Source organism: Amblyraja radiata, chromosome 19 (genome assembly GCF_010909765.2).
Source record: "Amblyraja radiata isolate CabotCenter1 chromosome 19, sAmbRad1.1.pri, whole genome shotgun sequence".
Taxonomy (NCBI): domain Eukaryota; kingdom Metazoa; phylum Chordata; class Chondrichthyes; order Rajiformes; family Rajidae; genus Amblyraja; species Amblyraja radiata.
Window position 1 is genome coordinate 14,837,447 of NC_045974.1, and position 17,598 is coordinate 14,855,044.

A 17,598-nucleotide genomic window follows, 5' to 3' on the forward strand; every position below is an offset into this window, starting at 1 on the left:
ATTTCAGAGACTGCTCAGTCAATCTCTCGTTCCGAAATTTAAAGTAATGCTTGCTCAAAACAAAAAGTCAATTCCTAAAGCAAGCTGCGGTCTCTGTAGGAACCAGTTGTTTCTGTTGTCATGGCAACCCATCGCAGGCCTTGTCACATCCATTTATTACAGCGAGGAAATTGTCAAGTCAAACTGCTTTAAAGTTTGCTCACCAATTTGTCATGGTTTGCAGGAAAGAATTGAGTTGCAGCGATGGGTTCGAATGATTATCCCATGCACCAAATCAGACCCGTCTCTCTGAGAAGGTATTTGAATCTGGTTTCATTGTTTACTGACAATGCCCAGGGAGGTACTGATAAAACATCACGAGGAACTCGGTACACAGGCTGAGTCTAACAGAAAGGTCACTGAAGAAGGGTCTCGACCCGAACGTCACCCATTCCTTCTGTCCAGAGATGCTGCCTGACCCGCTGAGTTAAGGGCCTGTCCCACGAGCATGCAACTCCATGTGGCAAGCGCGACCTAAAGGGCCGGTCCCACCAGCAGTCGCCTGCATGTGGCAAGTGCGACCTAACCAGAAGCGGGAGCCGCGCGGAGGTCGAGTGAGTGACATGGCATTGAGGCAGCTGCGGGCCGGCAGTCGGAGTTTTTAAATACGGTCAGTTTTTCGGAGCCCCGCGCGATGTCGGGACCAGCTCCGCACAACTCCATACGGCTCCGGTGATCGAAGTGGGACCGGCACCCGCGAGGTCGCACGGCTCAAGCAACCACGTTAGGTCGCGCTTGCTGCATGCAGGTGCATGCTGGGGGGACCAGCCCTTTAGGTCGCGCTTGCCGCATGCAGGTCGCATGCCCGTGGGACAGGCCCTTCACTCCAGCATTGTGTGTCTATCTTCAGAACAAACAGTAGGACGCAGACACAGGAAACTGCAGTTTACTTTAGATTAGTTTATAGATACAGCACGGAAAGAGGCCCTTCAGCGCACCCAGTCCGCGCCGACTAGCGATCCCCACACATTAACACTATCCTACACATGCTAGGGACATTTTACGATTGTACCAAGCCAATTTATCTACAAACCTGTACGTCTTTGGAGTGTGGGAGGAAACCGGAGCACCCGGAGAAATCCCATGCCGGTCACGGGGAGACGTACAAACTCAGTACAGAAAAGCACCCGTAGTCAGGATCGAACCCGGGTCTCTGGTGCTATAAGACAGCAACTCTACTGCTGTGCCACTGGTTTATACAGTGTACTGGAGTAACTCAGCAGGTCAGACAGCATCTCCGGAAGACATTGATAGGCGACACTTTGAGTCGGGACATTTCTTCAGACTAAGAAGGGTCCCAACCAGAAACATCACTTATCTGTTTCTTCCACAAGTATCGCCCGACCGCTGAATTACTCCAGCACCCAGCACATCCAGGAGGAATCCATTTTCTGGGGTCAAACCCTGCTGCTTTAGTGGTGCCAAAGATTGTAATAAAAAATGATACAAAGCCCCCGATCTATTGGGATTTAGGCAAGAAATCTCTTTTTGCTCTATTTTAAAAGCCAATGCACAAAGATCAGCCTTTAATGTTTGTTTTGTGCAGATATATACTGTTCAATGAACCCTGCACTTTCTACAAGCTAACATTTTATTTTCCTCACCCCATTTCATCTTTCCCTCAATCACAGAGCGCAAACCTTCATTTCTGCTGGATCATAGCTACGGTTGACTGGGAGAAGCCAGCAAGCTGCCTGGTGCAGGCAGAATGAAAATCCTACTTGTAGAGCAAGTGCATACACTCAGATACCTCCTTCGCAACCTCCTCCTTGGGCAAGAGTGACCATAATATGGTTGAGTTCTTCATTAGGATGGAGAGTGACATTGTTAATTCAGAAACAATGGTTCTGAACTTAAAGAAAGGTAACTTTGAGGGTATGAGACGTGAATTGGCCAAGATTGACTGGCAGTTAATTCTAAAAGGGTTGACGGTGGATATGCAATGGAAGGCATTTAAAGACTGCATGGATGAACTACAAAAATTGTTCATCCCAGTTTGGCAAAATAATAAATCAGGGAAGGTAGTGCATCCGTGGATAACAAGGGAAATCAGGGATAGTATCAAAGCGAAGGATGATGCGTACAAATTAGCCAGAAAAAGCAGCATACCAGAGGACTGGGAGAAATTCAGAGACCAGCAGAGGAGGACAAAGGGCTTAATTAGGAAAGGAAAAATAGATTATGAAAGAAAACTGGCAGGGAACATAAAAACTGACTGCAAAAGTTTTTATAGATATGTGAAAAGAAAGAGATTAGTTAAAACAAATGTAGGTCCCTTGCAGTCAGAAACAGGTGAGTTGATCATGGGGAACAAGGATATGGCGGACCAATTGAATAACTACTTTGGTTCCGTCTTCACTAAGGAAGACAAATAATCTGCCGGAAATAGCAGGGGACCGCGGGTCAAAGGAGTTGGAGGAATTGAGTGAAATCCAGGTTAGTCGGGAAGTGGTGTTGGGTAAATTGAATGGATTAAAGGCCGATAAATCCCAGGGCCAGATAGGCTGCATCCCAGAGTACTTAAGGAAGTAGCTCCAGAAATAGTGGATGCATTAGTAATAATCTTTCAAAACTCTTTAGATTCTGGAGTAGTTCCTGAGGATTGGCGGGTAGCAAACGTAACCCCACTTTTTAAGAAGGGAGGGAGAGAGAAAACGGGGAATTACAGACCAGTTAGTCTAACATCGGTAGTGGGGAAACTGCTAGAGTCAGTTATTAAAGATGGGATAGCCGCACATTTGGAAAGTGGTGAAATCATTGGACAAAGTCAGCATGGATTTACGAAAGGTAAATCATGTCTGACGAATCTTATAGAATTTTTCGAGGATGTAACTAGTAACGTGGATAGGGGAGAACCAGTGGATGTGGTGTATCTGGACTTCCAGAAGGCTTTCGACAAGGTCCCACATAAGAGATTAGTATACAAACTTAAAGCACACGGCATTGGGGGTTCAGTATTGATGTGGATAGAGAACTGGCTGCCAAACAGGAAGCAAAGAGTAGGAGTAAACGGGTCCTTTTCACAATGGCGGGCAGTGACTAGTGGGGTACCGCAAGGCTCAGTGCTGGGACCCCAGCTATTTACAATATATATTAATGATCTGGATGAAGGAATTGAAGGCAATATCTCCAAGTTTGCGGATGACACTAAGCTGGGGGGCAGTGTTAGCTGTGAGGAGGATGCTAGGAGACTGCAAGGTGACTTGGATAGGTTGGGTGAGTGGGCAAATGTTTGGCAGATGCAGTATAATGTGGATAAATGTGAGGTTATCCATTTTGGTGGCAAAAACAGGAAAGCAGACTATTATCTAAATGGTGGCCGATTAGGAAAAGGGGAGATGCAGCGAGACCTGGGTGTCATGGTACACCAGTCATTGAAAGTGGGCATGCAGGTGCAGCAGGCAGTGAAGAAAGCGAATGGTATGTTAGCTTTCATAACAAAAGGATTTGAGTATAGGAGCAGGGAGGTTCTACTGCAGTTGTACAGGGTCTTGGTGAGACCACACCTGGAGTATTGCGTACAGTTTTGGTCTCCAAATCTGAGGAAGGACATTATTGCCATAGAGGGAGTGCAGAGAAGGTTCACCAGACTGATTCCTGGGATGTCAGGACTGCCTTATGAAGAAAGACTGGATAGACTTGGTTTATACTCTCTAGAATTTAGGAGATTGAGAGGGGATCTTATAGAAACTTACAAAATTCTTAAGGGGTTCGACAGGCTAGATGCAGGAAGATTGTTCCCGATGTTGGGGAAGTCCAGGACAAGGGGTCACAGCTTAAGGATAAGGGGGAAATCCTTTAAAACCGAGATGAGAAAAACTTTTTTCACACAGAGAGTGGTGAATCTCTGGAACTCTCTGCCACAGAGGGTAGTTGAGGCCAGTTCATTGGCTATATTTAAGAGGGAGTTAGATGTGGCCCTTGTGGCTAAGGGGATCAGAGGGTATGGAGAGAAGGCAGGTACGGGATACTGAGTTGGATGATCAGCCATGATCATATTGAATGGCGGTGCAGGCTCGAAGGGCCGAATGGCCTACTCCTGCACCTAATTTCTATGTTTCTATGCAAGGGGTGACATAGGATCCGCAGATGGAGAGTCATTGTGGGTAGAGCTGAACAATTGCAAGGGTAAAAAGACCCGAACAAGAGTTATTTACAGGCTCCCAAACTCCATACAGACAAGCACTGGTAGTCAGGATCGAACCCGGATCACTGGTGCTGTAAAGCAGCAAATTTATCACTGCGCCACCACCACGCTGCTTCCCTATGAGTTAGAAAACCTCTATATTTATCAGCTCAGCCTTGCAATTGACAACTCTCACATGCAATGTGAGGAAGGAACTGCAGATGCTGGTATACACTGAAGATAGACCCAAAATGCTGGAATAACTCAGTGGGGGTAGGCAGCATCTCTGGAGAGAAGGAATTTGTGATGTTTCCGGTTGAGACCCTTCCTTCAGATGAAGGGTCCCGACCCGAAACGTCGCCCATTCCTTCGCTCCAGAGATGCTGTCTGTCCCGCTGAGTTACTCCAGCATTTTGTGTTTAACTCTCCGTGTCACCCTTCGGTTGCTACTAGTCTGCTTTGGAATAGGTATCGCACTCCACCTTGTACACTACAACTGATCGCTTTCAGTTGGTGAGGATGCTGTGTTGTGCAACAGCCCTCATGTTGTAAAACACAGTTTTCTCGCTCTGGCCACGAGAAAGCTGCCGGTATCATAGAAATGAAGCCGGGACATTTTACCGTGAGTCCAGCAAGACAAGCTCTACTCTCATCTCCATGCTCGAGGACAAAGGGTAGTAGCGCGAGAAAATAAATGCCTCTTTTATCCCGACATCTGTAGTCACAGAGAAGCCTCCACCACTGCACCGGAAAATACCCATTAATTGGGCTCAGAACATACTTAAGCCCCTGTCCCACTTAGGAAACCTGAACGGAAACCTCTGGAGACTTTGCGCCCCACCCAAGGTTTCCGTGCGGTTCCCGGAGGTTGCAGGTAGTGGAAGCAGGTGGGGAGACTGACAAAAACCCTCCGGGAACCACACAGAAACCTTGGGTGGAGCGCAAAGTCTCCAGAGGTTTCCGTTCAGGTTTCCTAAGTGGGACAGAGGCATTACCGACAACGGGTGACCTTTTGGCCTCACGTTTTTACCTCAGGCTTGCATGCAGTTCCTTGAATAGCAACAGAACGCCTCAGTCCTTGTAAATCGGCAGATTCTCTAACTTCTCCTGAGTGACACCACTAAAGGGAGTCAGGGGTTAAGGGTAGAAGGCAGGAGAATGGGGTTGAGAGGGAAAGATACTGTAGATCAGCCATGATTGAATGACGGAGCAGACATGATTCTGCTCCTATGGCCATATAAAGACCCTCCGCCAATTTTCATAAATAGCATTGTAACTCAAAGATAAATCAATCTGGAAGATTAATTCTGGGACTGAAAGATCCAGAACGTCGCCTATTCCTTTTCTCCAGAGATGCTGCCTGTCCCACTGAGTAACTCCAGCTTTTTGTGTCTATCTTCGGTTTAAACCAGCATCTGCAGTTCCTTCCTGCACGGAATCTATCAATATCTGTTTTTTTTTTTAAAGGCAATACTTCCTTTCAGATGGGCTTTGTTCACAACACTAGTCATTGTATTATTAATTAATAACAAGAGGGTGAAAAACAGACCATTAAAAAATCCCAAGTCGTTCTGAACAAGCTGTACACGGAGTCAAGACTCTAAAGGAACATCAGCACAGCTGGAGCCAGAACAAACATGGGCTGGTTGTATTTACTTGATGTATCTTGTGTATAACAACGTGGTTATTCCAGGACGTTGATGATAGAATCACATTATGATCACAACACACAAGGCTATTCATCCAAGCCTGACACACAAAACTGGAGTAACTCAGCGGGACAGGCAGCATCTCTGGAGAGAAGGAATGAATGGAGTTTTGGGTTGAGACCCTTCTTCAGACCACTTGGGTTGTCAGCTGCCCAGATGGACACCAAGATATGGTCCATCAATGGAAATAGATCAAATTAGATCCAGTCAGTCACCATCCCACTGGCCTTGTGTCAATCCTCATGAACATTGTGGAAGGTGGTGTTAACAATGGTGTGGAGCTGAAACATAAGACCATGAGCCACAAGATAAAGCAAGGTCTCTCCATCCCCGGAGCCTGCTCCTCTACTGATGTTCAACAGCTGTGGAGTCATACAAACAGCCACAAAATAATCAATGGACATCCAACCACTCTTTCTTGCTGTTCTACACAGTTGCGTTGGGCCTTGGCCCACGATGGTAAGGGTGAAGTCCTGTCGGGATTGAACATTGATCGGCATTCTGAACTTGCTTTGAGCGAGCCCAGTGAATGATCATCGCATGAATATACCAAAGGGCCTGTCCCACTTACGCGACTTTTTCTGCGAATGCCGGCACCCGTCATAGGTCGATGCAGGTCGGCAAAAATTTTCAGCATGTTGAAAATTCAGCGGCAGCCAGAAAGATGCTACGACTCTTTGGGTGACTGAGGAGACTACTCACGACCATACAGGCGACACCCTGGCGACATGTCGCGGGGTGAAGCCTGTATGGTCGTGATTAGTCGCACAAAGAGTCGTTCTGGTCGCCGTTGGATTTTCAACATGCTGAAAATTTTCGGCGACCTGCAACGACCCATGATGGGTGCAGGCAGTCGCCGAAAAAGTCGCGTAAGTAGGACAGGCCGTTTGCACCGTTGTTACTATGGCACGGCCCATAAATACATGAATGGGCCTGGGCTCCATTCTATAGTTCTAAGGGCACTGGTAGCTTAGCTTATCTGAGAGACACAGCGTAGTAACAGACCCTTTGGCCCACCGAGTCCGTGCTGACCAACGATCCCTGTACACTAGCACAATCCTACACACTCGGGGCCCAGTTACAATTTTTACCGAAGCCAATTAACCTACAAACCTGTGCATCTTTGGAGTGTGGGATTAAAAGAAGAAAACCCATGCAGTCACAGGGAGAACATGCAAACCCCAAACAGGCAGCACCCGTAGTCAGGATCGATGAGGGAATTGAATGCAACATCTCCAAGTTTGCGGATGACACGAAGCTGGGGGGCAGTGTTAGCTGTGAGGAAGATGCTAGGAGGCTGCAAGGTGACTTGGATAGGCTGGGTGAGTGGGCAAATGCATGGCAGATGCAGTATAATGTGGATAAATGTGAGGTTATCCACTTTGGTGGCAAAAACAGGAAAGTAGACTGTTATCTGAATGGTGGCCGATTAGGAAAAGGGGAGATGCAACGAGACCTGGGTGTCATGGTACACCAGTCATTGAAAGTAGGAATGCAGGTGCAGCAGGCAGTGAAGAAAGCAAATGGTATGTTAGCATTCATAACAAAAGGATTTGAGTATAAGAGCAGGGAGGTTATACTGCAGTTATACAGGGTCTTGGTGAGACCACACCTGGAGTATTGCGTACAGTTTTGGTCTCCTAATCTGAGGAAAGACATTCTTGCCATAGAGGGAGTGCAGAGAAGGTTCACCAGACTGATTCCTGGGATGGCAGGACTTTCATATGAAGAAAGACTGGATAGACTCGGCTTGTACACGCTGGAATTCAGAAGATTGAGGGGGGATCTTATAGAAACTTACAAAATTCTTAAGGGGTTGGACAGGCTAGATGCAGGAAGATTATTCCCGATGTTGGGGAAGTCCAGAACTAGGGGTCACAGTTTAAGGATAAGAGGGAAGTCTTTTAGGACCGAGATGAGAAAATCATTTTTTACACAGAGAGTGGTGAATCTGTGGAATTCTCTTCCACAGAAGGTAGTTGAGGCCAGTTCATTGGCTATATTTAAGAGGGAGTTAGATGTGGCCCTTGTGGCTAAAGGGATCAGGGGGTATGGAGAGAAGGCAGGGATGGGATACTGAGTTGGATGATCAGCCATGATCATATAGAATGGCGGTGCAGGCTCGAAGGGCCGAATGGCATACTCCTGCACCTATTTTCTATGTTTCTATAAACCGGGGCCTCTGGTGCTGTAAGGCAGTGGCTCTACCACTGCACCACTGTAGCACCCAGAAAGCAAAGCTTTGTCTCGTCTAATTTCCCACTGCTTAACTCGAGCAATCAGTTTATACTCAACAGCTATCATCCCTGGCGACTGAAGGGGCTGTAAAATCTATACAGTTTATAAAGCAGATATTATGGATGATGTTGTTCGCAATGACAGTCCAATCTTTTTGTCTGCGCTATCGCTAATCTCACACATGCGAGTCATACATAATCAAATTTATGATTATCTGTCAAGAGCAGTCTGACACACATCAGATCCACCAGGTTTAGAGTGCTGGATTTCTATTAGGGACCTTGCTGAGATTATAGATGAAATGGCTGGTGCCCTTGAGAATAAACCTGTGTAGTTAAATTACCAGATCTGCACAGTTTCTCATACAATTAGCCAAAAAATGTTACAAATAAAATTACAAGCACTTAAGATCATGGAAGCTTTTAGCACAGAATTCATCTGATTCATCTTTTTAACATACCTTTGAGTACCTCTTGCGTTCAAGTGCATTTCTGATTTAAGTCATGAACAAGCTTGTCGCTGATAACTGCTGAGGTCAAATAGCTTTCCATTCAGCCCATCGCTCCGTGCTAGCTTTTATTGAAAGGACTGTTAGTTTTGTTACTTCCTTGGTTATCAAATTCCACACTAATAGCCTCGGTGTTCCCACATCGCCCTCTGGGCTGCCCCCACATTCCCACTTTCCCCTCCCCTAAACCCGTTCCATCAGTTTTTTTTAAATTGTTGCCTGCTTCAACCTATAATCTAGCTGTATCTGACTCCCAACTCCGTAGCCACTGGAAGCAGGTTACAATTACAACTTTCGAAAGACACTGTCAGATATTTGTAGTATGTCAGGTGTGGAGGGATACGAGGCAACTGCAGGCAAAGCGGACTAGTCCAGAATGCCAACTTGGTCAGCATGTCTGAAGAAGGGTCTCGACCGGAAACATCACCCATTCCTTCTCTCCAGTGATGCTGCCTGCCCCGCTGAGTTACTGCGGCTTTTAGTGCCTATCTTTGGCCAGCATGGACAGGTTGGGCCGAATGTCCTGTTTCCATGCTGCGCAACTCTATGACTTTAATGATTCCATTATCCTCTGCGACTGACCTCCATCACCCATCATCTCTCCTTGGTCCACACATCACCAACTGACACATGTCTCGCCACTTCCCCTCCCTCTCGTCTTTCTTTGCTCTATCTATCGTCTTTACTTTAGACTTTGTAGAGATAGAGAGCAGAAACAGGCCGTTCGACCCACTGAGTCCCCGCCGACCAGCGATCGCCCCCCTACACCATCATTATCCTGCACACTAGGGACAATCGACAATTCCACCAAAGCCAACCAACCTGCAAACCTGCACGTCTTTGGAGTGTGGGAGGAAACCGGAGCACCCGGGGAAAACTCACGCGGTCAGTTGGAGAACGTACAAATTGCGTGCAGACAAGCACCCGTAGTCAGGTTCGAACGCAGGTGTCTGGCGCTGTGAGACAGCAACTCTACCACTGTGTCACTGAGCCGCCCCTAACTCTCTCTCCACTCTCAGTCCTGATGCAGGATTCTGCCCCAAAACATTCCTCCTACAGACGTTGCTGAACCTGCTGAGTCCCCCCCAACAGATTATTTGTGCTGTTAGTTTCACTTCTCGGTTTCTACCCACAGATCTTCCAAGTGTTATTTCCACTAATACCTCAACACTCTTCCGATTAACTTTTTTTATTAAAGCTGTTAGCAAACCGAGTAAGTTGAAAATGAGTGCAGTAACTGGGCCCTGGTGAGTGGGAGTGGCAAACAATAACTAGTGAGTCCGAAGCTGAACCGTGGGACTTATGGATGGTCAATCAGTGGATTATTAGACCGTTACTGTAAGTAGACAAGAAATGCTATTGCTTGGAATTGTTGCCCCAAATTTTCTTAGTTTACTTAGAAAACATAGGAAAATAGGTGCAGGAGTAGGCCATTCGGCCCTTCGAGCCAGCACCGCCATTCAGTATGATCATGGCTGATCATCTAAAATCAGTACCCCATTCCTGCTTTTTCCCCAAATCCCTTGATTCCTTTAGGCCGAAGACCTATATCTAACTCTCTCTTGAAAACTTCCAGTGAATTGGCCTCCACTGCCTTCTGTGGCAGAGAATTCCACTCTCTGGATGAAAATGTTTTTCCTCATCTCAGTCCTAAATGTCTTACTACTTTTTCTTAAACTGTGACCTGGTTCTGGACTCCCCCAACATTGGGAACATTTTTCCTCCATCTAGCCTGTCCAATTCTTCCAAATTCCAGTGAATACAAGCCCAGTCGCAACATTTTTTCATGAGATGTCAATTCTGACGACCCAGGAATTAACCTGGTGAACCTACGCTGCATTGCCTCAATAACAATAATGTCCTTCCTCAAATTAGGAGACCAAAACTGCACACAATACTCCAGGTGCGGTCTCACCAGGGCCCTCCTTGCTTCTAAACTCAAATTCTCTCGCAATGAAGGCCAACATGCCATCAGCTCTCTTCACTGCCTGTTGTATCTGCATGCCTACTTTCAGTGACTGATGTACAAGAACACCCAGGTCTCGCTAACTAATCCTTCCTCGTTGCACAGTTTAGAGAGACAGCAAGGAAACAGGCCCTTTGGCCCACTGAGTCCACACTGACCAGCAATCCTCATACACAAGCATAATCACTATCACTATCTTTACCAAAGCTAATTAACCTACAAACGTGTATGTCTTTGGAGTGTGGGAGGAAACCGGAAAACCCGGAAAAAAAACCACGTGGTCACTGGAGAACATACAAACTCCGTACAGACAGCATCCGTAGTGACATCGAACCCGGGACCCTGGTGCTGAAAAGCAGCAACACTACCGCTGCGCCACCATGCTGTCCCTAAAGGGCCTGTAACCCGAAGGGCTTGTTTCCATGCTGTATCTCTGAACTAAACTAAAATGTTCGGCACAAACATTGTGGACCTGAGGGCCTGTTCTTGTCCTGTACTGTTCTATTGACAAAAGGCTCTGGAGACTTTGTGGAGCAGTCATGCCAGGCTTCAGTAATGCAGAAGGCATAGAAAGAGACGGTCTTATCTCAGAAAGAAAAATCCCACACTCTTAAAATGGTTTTAGAGTCATCCACACCCACTTTACATTTTGACCTGACAATTGCGTTTTGTACGTAATGAGTTAGGACAGCATTTCACCAAGGTCTTGATCTCCTGATGTTTAAATCTGACTTGGGAAGGCTGTCGGAGGCTCACTCCACCACCTGGCACAACCCTCCTCAACCATGGACCTTACCTTGAGATCTGACACGTCCTTGTAGCACTGCTCGGAGCGTGTGTGATCGGACAGCTGAACGTTCCAGAAGCATGGAAGCTGGTACACCAGGAAAGGATTCTGCTTGATGACGGCATTGAAGATGTCCTGAGCAGGAGAAAGGGAAGGAACTGGGATTAGTGAAGGAGTTATGGAGAGGCTGAAAGAACTAGAACAGAGGCCATCCAGCGTACTGTTAACGTGCAGGAACTCAACGTCTCCAATAAAAGCCGCAATTGTTTACCTTCAATTTATTAAAACAGTACAAATTACCGCTGCTCAGGATTGTATCAAAATCAAAAATCAGTATGTGGGTAAGCAGACATTAGGATGGTTACAGGAATCAAGGACTTTAATGTACACTAGGCGTAAAATAGCGATTTTTTCGTTGCAATTTTACTGAGATTGCACCTGGATTACAGTGCACAGTTTAAGGTGGTGTCTAATATAAGACTACAAGTCACTGCGTGGGAGGGGTGGCTGCATACAAGAGGGGGCGGGGGATCGCGGGCAAGAGGGGGGCCGTGGGCGCGAGGGGGGCTGCAGGGTGGGGCATGCTGTAGGGGATGCGTGTGCAAGTAGATGCGCGGGCGAGAGAGAGTGTGAGAGAGGGCGTGTTTGAGGCAGGGTGAGTGTGTGAGGGTGGGGATGTGAGGGAGGGGATTGTGTGTGACAGTGGATGTGTGGACGATGGGGAGAGGTTGTGTGTGGGAGAGGTTGTGTGTGGGAGAGGTTGTGTGTGGGAGAGGTTGTGTGTGGGAGAGGTTGTGTGTGGGAGAGGTTGTGTGTGGGAGAGGTTGTGTGTGGGAGAGGTTGTGTGTGGGAGAGATAGGTGCGTGAGTGGGAATACGAGGGGGGGGGGGGGGAGTGAGGGAGGGTATGTGCCAGGGCGTGTGGACGAGGGACCCAGTGAAAGTGTGAGACAAAGAGACAGAAACTGCAGTACTGTACGGGAGAACTGCCGGATGACAGTAAGCTTCTACTTTGCTCCTTTACCACTCATGTAGAATGAGCTTCAAAGCCAATAAATTACCTCTTGATGTTCAACTACTGCTATGATGCAAGTAAATATTACGGCCAATTTCCTAAACCTTTCCATGTAAGTGTAATTGCTGATACTTGGAATAATCTTTAATCCTTCTCCCTCGAGATCAATGATATCCGTTGGGGCTGCAACATGGTGCGACTCACGTCGCAGTGGCCTCTGCAGTCCGTTTGTCTTTTTGTTATTTTTTGTCCTGTTTTTATGTAGTTTATTGTAGTTTTTATTTATTTTTTGATGGGGTATGTGTGTGTGTGTGGGGGGGGGGGCAGGGGGGGGGGGGGGAAACCTTTAAAATCTTTCCCCTGCACGGAGAACCCGACCTTTTCCCTGTCGGGTCTCCGTTGTCGTTGGGGCTGCAACGTGGAGCGGCCTCCAGCAGGAACGTCCTGGGGCTCCAGTCACGGAGCTGCGGAGCTACTCACCATCATGGAGCTGGCCGAGTCCGGAGCGGGAGGAGCGGTGGTGGCGCGCTGCTGTGACCCGACCCCCGGAGATTCGGAGGCTTACCGCAGGTCTGGCAGACAGTGACACCGGGAGCCCGCGGGTCCCTGCTGGGAGACCGCTTTTCGAGACTTCTGCAACGGCGACTTCACCCGCCCGAGTCGCGGGGTCGAGGAGTGCCTGGAGCGGGGCCTTACATCACCGCCCGGCGCGGCTTCAACGGCTGCGGGACTTTGCTAGAGCCCGCCGGGGGCTCCAACAACAAGACCCGGAGCGTGGCCTTGCATCACCCGGCGTGGCTTTAATGGTCGCGGGACAATTGCCATCGCCCGCCGGGGGCTTTGACTCTGACATCGGGAGGGGAATGGGGAGTGCAGGGGAGAGATACGTTTTTTTGCCTTCCATCACAGCGAGGAGGAGATGCGCTGTGATGGATGTCTGTGTAAACTGTGTTGTGTCTTGGGTCTTTTTTCCATGTGTGTATGACTGCAGAAACAACATTTCATTTGAGCCTCTATGAGGTTCAAGTGACAAATAAATTGTATTGTGTATGAGTCAACCAGGACAGTACAGATGGGCAGTGGGCCATGACAAGCAGCATCAGTATAAGCTATGATTATATTCTGCGATAACAGCAGCACGACATAGTTCAGAGCTGTTTGTCTATGACTGCTCAGTTACTCAATGTCTGGAGACCTGTATCTCTCCTCCACTACTCCCTGCTTCAGTTCTACCTACCACCAATCCATCTACCCTGAAATCTGAATGCCTAACATTACTTTGGGCCCCATATCTGAGAAAGGATGAGCTGCCGCTGGAGAGGGTCCAGAAGGGGTTTCCGCCAATGATCCCAGGAATGAGTGGGTTAACCAATGATGAATGTTTGACGGCGCTGGGCCTCTACCTGCTGGAGTTTAGAAGGATGAGGGGTGACTTCATTTAAACTTACAGAATAGTGAAAGGCTTGGATAGAGTGGATATGGAGAGGATGTTTCCATTAATGGGAGAGTCTAGGACCAGAGGTCATAGCCTCAGAATAAAACGGGGCGTTCCTTTAGGAAAGAGATGAGGAGGAATTTCTTTAGTCAGAGGGTGGTGAATCTGTGGAATTCATTGCCACAGAAGGCTGTGGAGGTCAAGTCAATGGATATTTTTAAGGCAGAGATAGATAGATTCTTGATTAGTACGTGTGTCAGGGGTTATGGGGAGAAGGCAGGAGAATGGGGTCGAGAGGGAGAGATGGATCAGCCATGTTTGAATGGGAAAATAGACTTGATGGGCCGAATGGCATAACTCTATTCCTATCAGTTATAAACTTATCAACTTCACTTGGCTGCGTGGTTCCTTCGTCAGGTGGCACGATGGCGCAGCGGTAGAGTTGCTGCCTTACAGCGCCAGAAACCCGGGTTCGATCCTGACTACAGGTGCTGTCTGTACGGAGTTTGAACGTTCTCCCTGTGACTGTGCATGGGATTTCTCCGATTTCCTCCCACATTCCAAAGATATACAAGTTTGTAATTGGCTTTGGTAGAATTGTAAATAGTCCGTAGAGTGTGTGGGATAGTATAAGTGTGCAGGGATCGGTCGCTGGTCGACACGGACTCGTGGGCCGAAGGGTCTGTTTCCGTGCTGTATCTCTAAACTGAACTAAATGTCGCCACCTCTTATTTGTCATTGAACAGGAAGCATGTCAAAATGGGTCAACTGGGCTTATATTCATTGGAATTTAGAAGGAGAGAGGATATCTTACAGAAACATATCAAATTCTTAAGGGATTGGATAGGCTAGTTGCAGGAAAAATGTTCCCGATGTTGGGGAAGTCCAGAATCAGGGGTCATAGTTTAACAATAAGGGATAGGCCATTTAGGAATGAGATGAGGAAAATATTTTTTTAGCCAGTGTTGTGAATCTGTAGAATTCTCTGCCACAGAAGGCAGTGGAGGCCAATTCACTGGATGTATTAAAGAGAGAGTTATATATATCTCTTGGGGCTAATGGATGAACTTTCCCTTCATCTTCCCCCCGATCGATGGCCTACTGGGAGGGGGATGATTCATATCTCCTGAGTCAGCAGTGCCTGGAGCCTGCTCTTGTCCCACACCATTAGGAGCGCATACATGCAAACTTAATGAACCGCTGCAAGCCTTGCAGCCTCATCTCTCTCCTCCCTGTGGCTGTGGAGAATCTATCTTTGGTGCGGGAGATGGATAGTGAAGGAACAGCGACTGTGGGATTTGATTTGATCGCCACCAAAAGCAATTCAGCCCTTGGCAGAAACATACAACTTATTCAGTAATGCAAGTGTCACTGCATCAGGTGGTGGGCATGTTGGTATGTACCGAGCTTCTGAAAAATGAAGTGCAAGTCAGGGGACTATGTTGATGTATTCACGAGAGAGTTAGATGTAGCTCTTAGGGCAAACGCAATCAAGGGATATGGGGAGAAAGCAGGAACGGGGGAACTGATTTTGAATGATCGGCTATGATTATATTGAATGGTGGTGCTGGCTCAAAGGGCCGAATGGCCTATTCCTGCACCTATTTTCTATGTTTCAATGACTGCTCTTTCCTTTCCTACCAAGTCCACGGCAGGCAGGTGGACAGGTTTAGCTGGACGAGAGAATGAGTGGCACTGGTAGGTTGAATGGCAGGAATGTTCTCCACACAGCAGAGGAGTCAAATGCTTGAGGATATTGGTTTAGCTCAAAGGGCAAGAAGTTTGGAGTGGACCTAAAGGAGGTATGTTACCACCCAGAGGGTGGTTGGAATCTGGACACACTGCCTCAAGAGTTGAGGGTGTTTTATTGTCATATGTACCAAACAGAACAATCAAATTCTTACTTCTATATACAGTATCTATATAAAAAAACTCGGCAAGGCCAGCAGCATTAACAAGGATGAGTCGCACCCTGGCCACTTCCTCTTCTCCCCTCTCCCATCAGGCAAAAGGTATAGAAGTGTGAAAATGCACACCTCCAGATTCAGGGACAGTTCAGAGCTTATTTGGAGGTTGTCGTGTTTCATAGCCTGATGGCTGTAGAGAAGAAGCTGTTCCTGAACCTGGACATTACAGTTTCAGGCTCCTATACCTTCTTCCTGATGGCAGGAGTGAAATGGCCAGGGTGGTGTGGGTCTCTGATGATGCTGACTGCCTTTGAGGCAGCAACTCCTGTATTTCCTGCACTCAAATGAATTGCATTTCGTTTGTGTTATTTACACTTGGTACATTTATAACGTCAGTCAGTTTGAAACGAAAAAAATAAACCGACTGAAAAGTGATGTATTCTCGCCTTGTGTCTTATTTTTTGCTCCGGTATGTTTGTCCCCGATGGCCAATGTGCGCGGACAAAATCAATCCGTCACATTATGTTTGCACAGACGCTGGTATTCATAATCATATTAAGCCAACACAGGAGTGCATTAACATGGCTGATGACCAGAGCAATGAAATGTTTTAAGCACAAGAATCATGAAATGCCCCCGAAGTAACAGCGGTTTATGAAACCTGCAATATCAACCCTTTCCATCTCCCAGAAAAACAAAGCATCTTTGATTCACTATAATCAAAGATAAGCCTCCCAGATGATTCGGCCGTTCCAGCTGAAAGATATTTGACGGATCTATGAATAAAGCAGCAGTACAGGTTCGAAGGGCCAAATGGCCTCCTCCTGCACCTATTTTCTATGATTCCCTCTAGTTGACACAATTACCTTTTGTAACTGTGCGCTGGCTGGCTGTGATTTGTGACACCTGGGCACCGTCGTATTTTCAGGGCGAATGAGCAGCTTTTCAATAATGCAACCGCTAATAATGGTCATGTCCTCCTACAGTCTGACACAGCGGAAACAGCGGCTCGCTCCCAGCTCCTCACTTTACTGCGGTAATAAATCTGAGCCGCTGCTGAGCCTCTCTCCCACTTCAGTGTCTTCCTGTCAAACTGCCCATGTGTGAATAAGCTACGATTTCTCGTTATCCCTCTGCACTTGTGCCATGGGACAGCTCAACTTCAGTGTCACTGCAGTGATTTCTCTCTCGGCCTCAGTAAATCACTTCACACTGTTGCTTCCCAACCACCCTTGTTCCATGGCTGGTGAAGAACGTGCACTGTAATTCAACCACAGGTACACCTGTGTTTAGTTTCCTGGATCGAACAGGATTCTTGCATCCATCTCATTTATGCGACGTTGGTGGCGCTGTTTAGTCTAATATGTCAGGATTGTGTTTCATGCCACATAGTCATACAGCATGGAAACAGGCCCTTCGGCCCAACTTGCCCATACGGTGCCAACATATCCCAGCAACACTAGGCCCACCTGCCCGCGTTTGGCCCATATCCCTCCTAACCTGTCCTGTCCAAGAACCTGTCTGACTGTCTCTTAAATGTTGGGATAGTCCCTGCCTCAACTACCTCCTCTATCAGCTTGTTCGCCATTCTCCTGCCTTCTCTCCACAATACCCCTCAGATTCCTATTAAATGTTCTCCCCTTCACCTTAAACCTATGTCCTGTGGTCCTCGATTCATCTACTCTGAGCCAGACTATGTGCATCCACCCAGTCTATTCCTACATCATGTGCTACATTTCCTGACGCATTTCATCATCCCTCCTGTCTATTCTATTTTTAATACGGTACAGTGGTGCAGCTTCACAGCGCCAGAGACCCAGGTTCGATCCTGACCATGGGTGCTGCCTGTATGGAGTTTGTACGTTCCCT

General features: G+C 47.4%; 1 protein-coding gene across 2 annotated transcripts in view; it reads right to left on the reverse strand.

Annotated features, from left to right (window-relative positions):
• LOC116983860 (LARGE xylosyl- and glucuronyltransferase 1) overlaps positions 1-17,598 on the reverse strand; it is a 307,222-nt gene that overhangs the window by 58,697 nt on the left and 230,927 nt on the right. For both annotated transcript variants that reach the window (XM_033037738.1, XM_033037739.1), the window contains exon 9: positions 11,383-11,508. In XM_033037738.1, the coding sequence (XP_032893629.1) occupies positions 11,383-11,508 (126 nt within the window). The remainder of the gene's footprint in view (positions 1-11,382; positions 11,509-17,598) is intronic.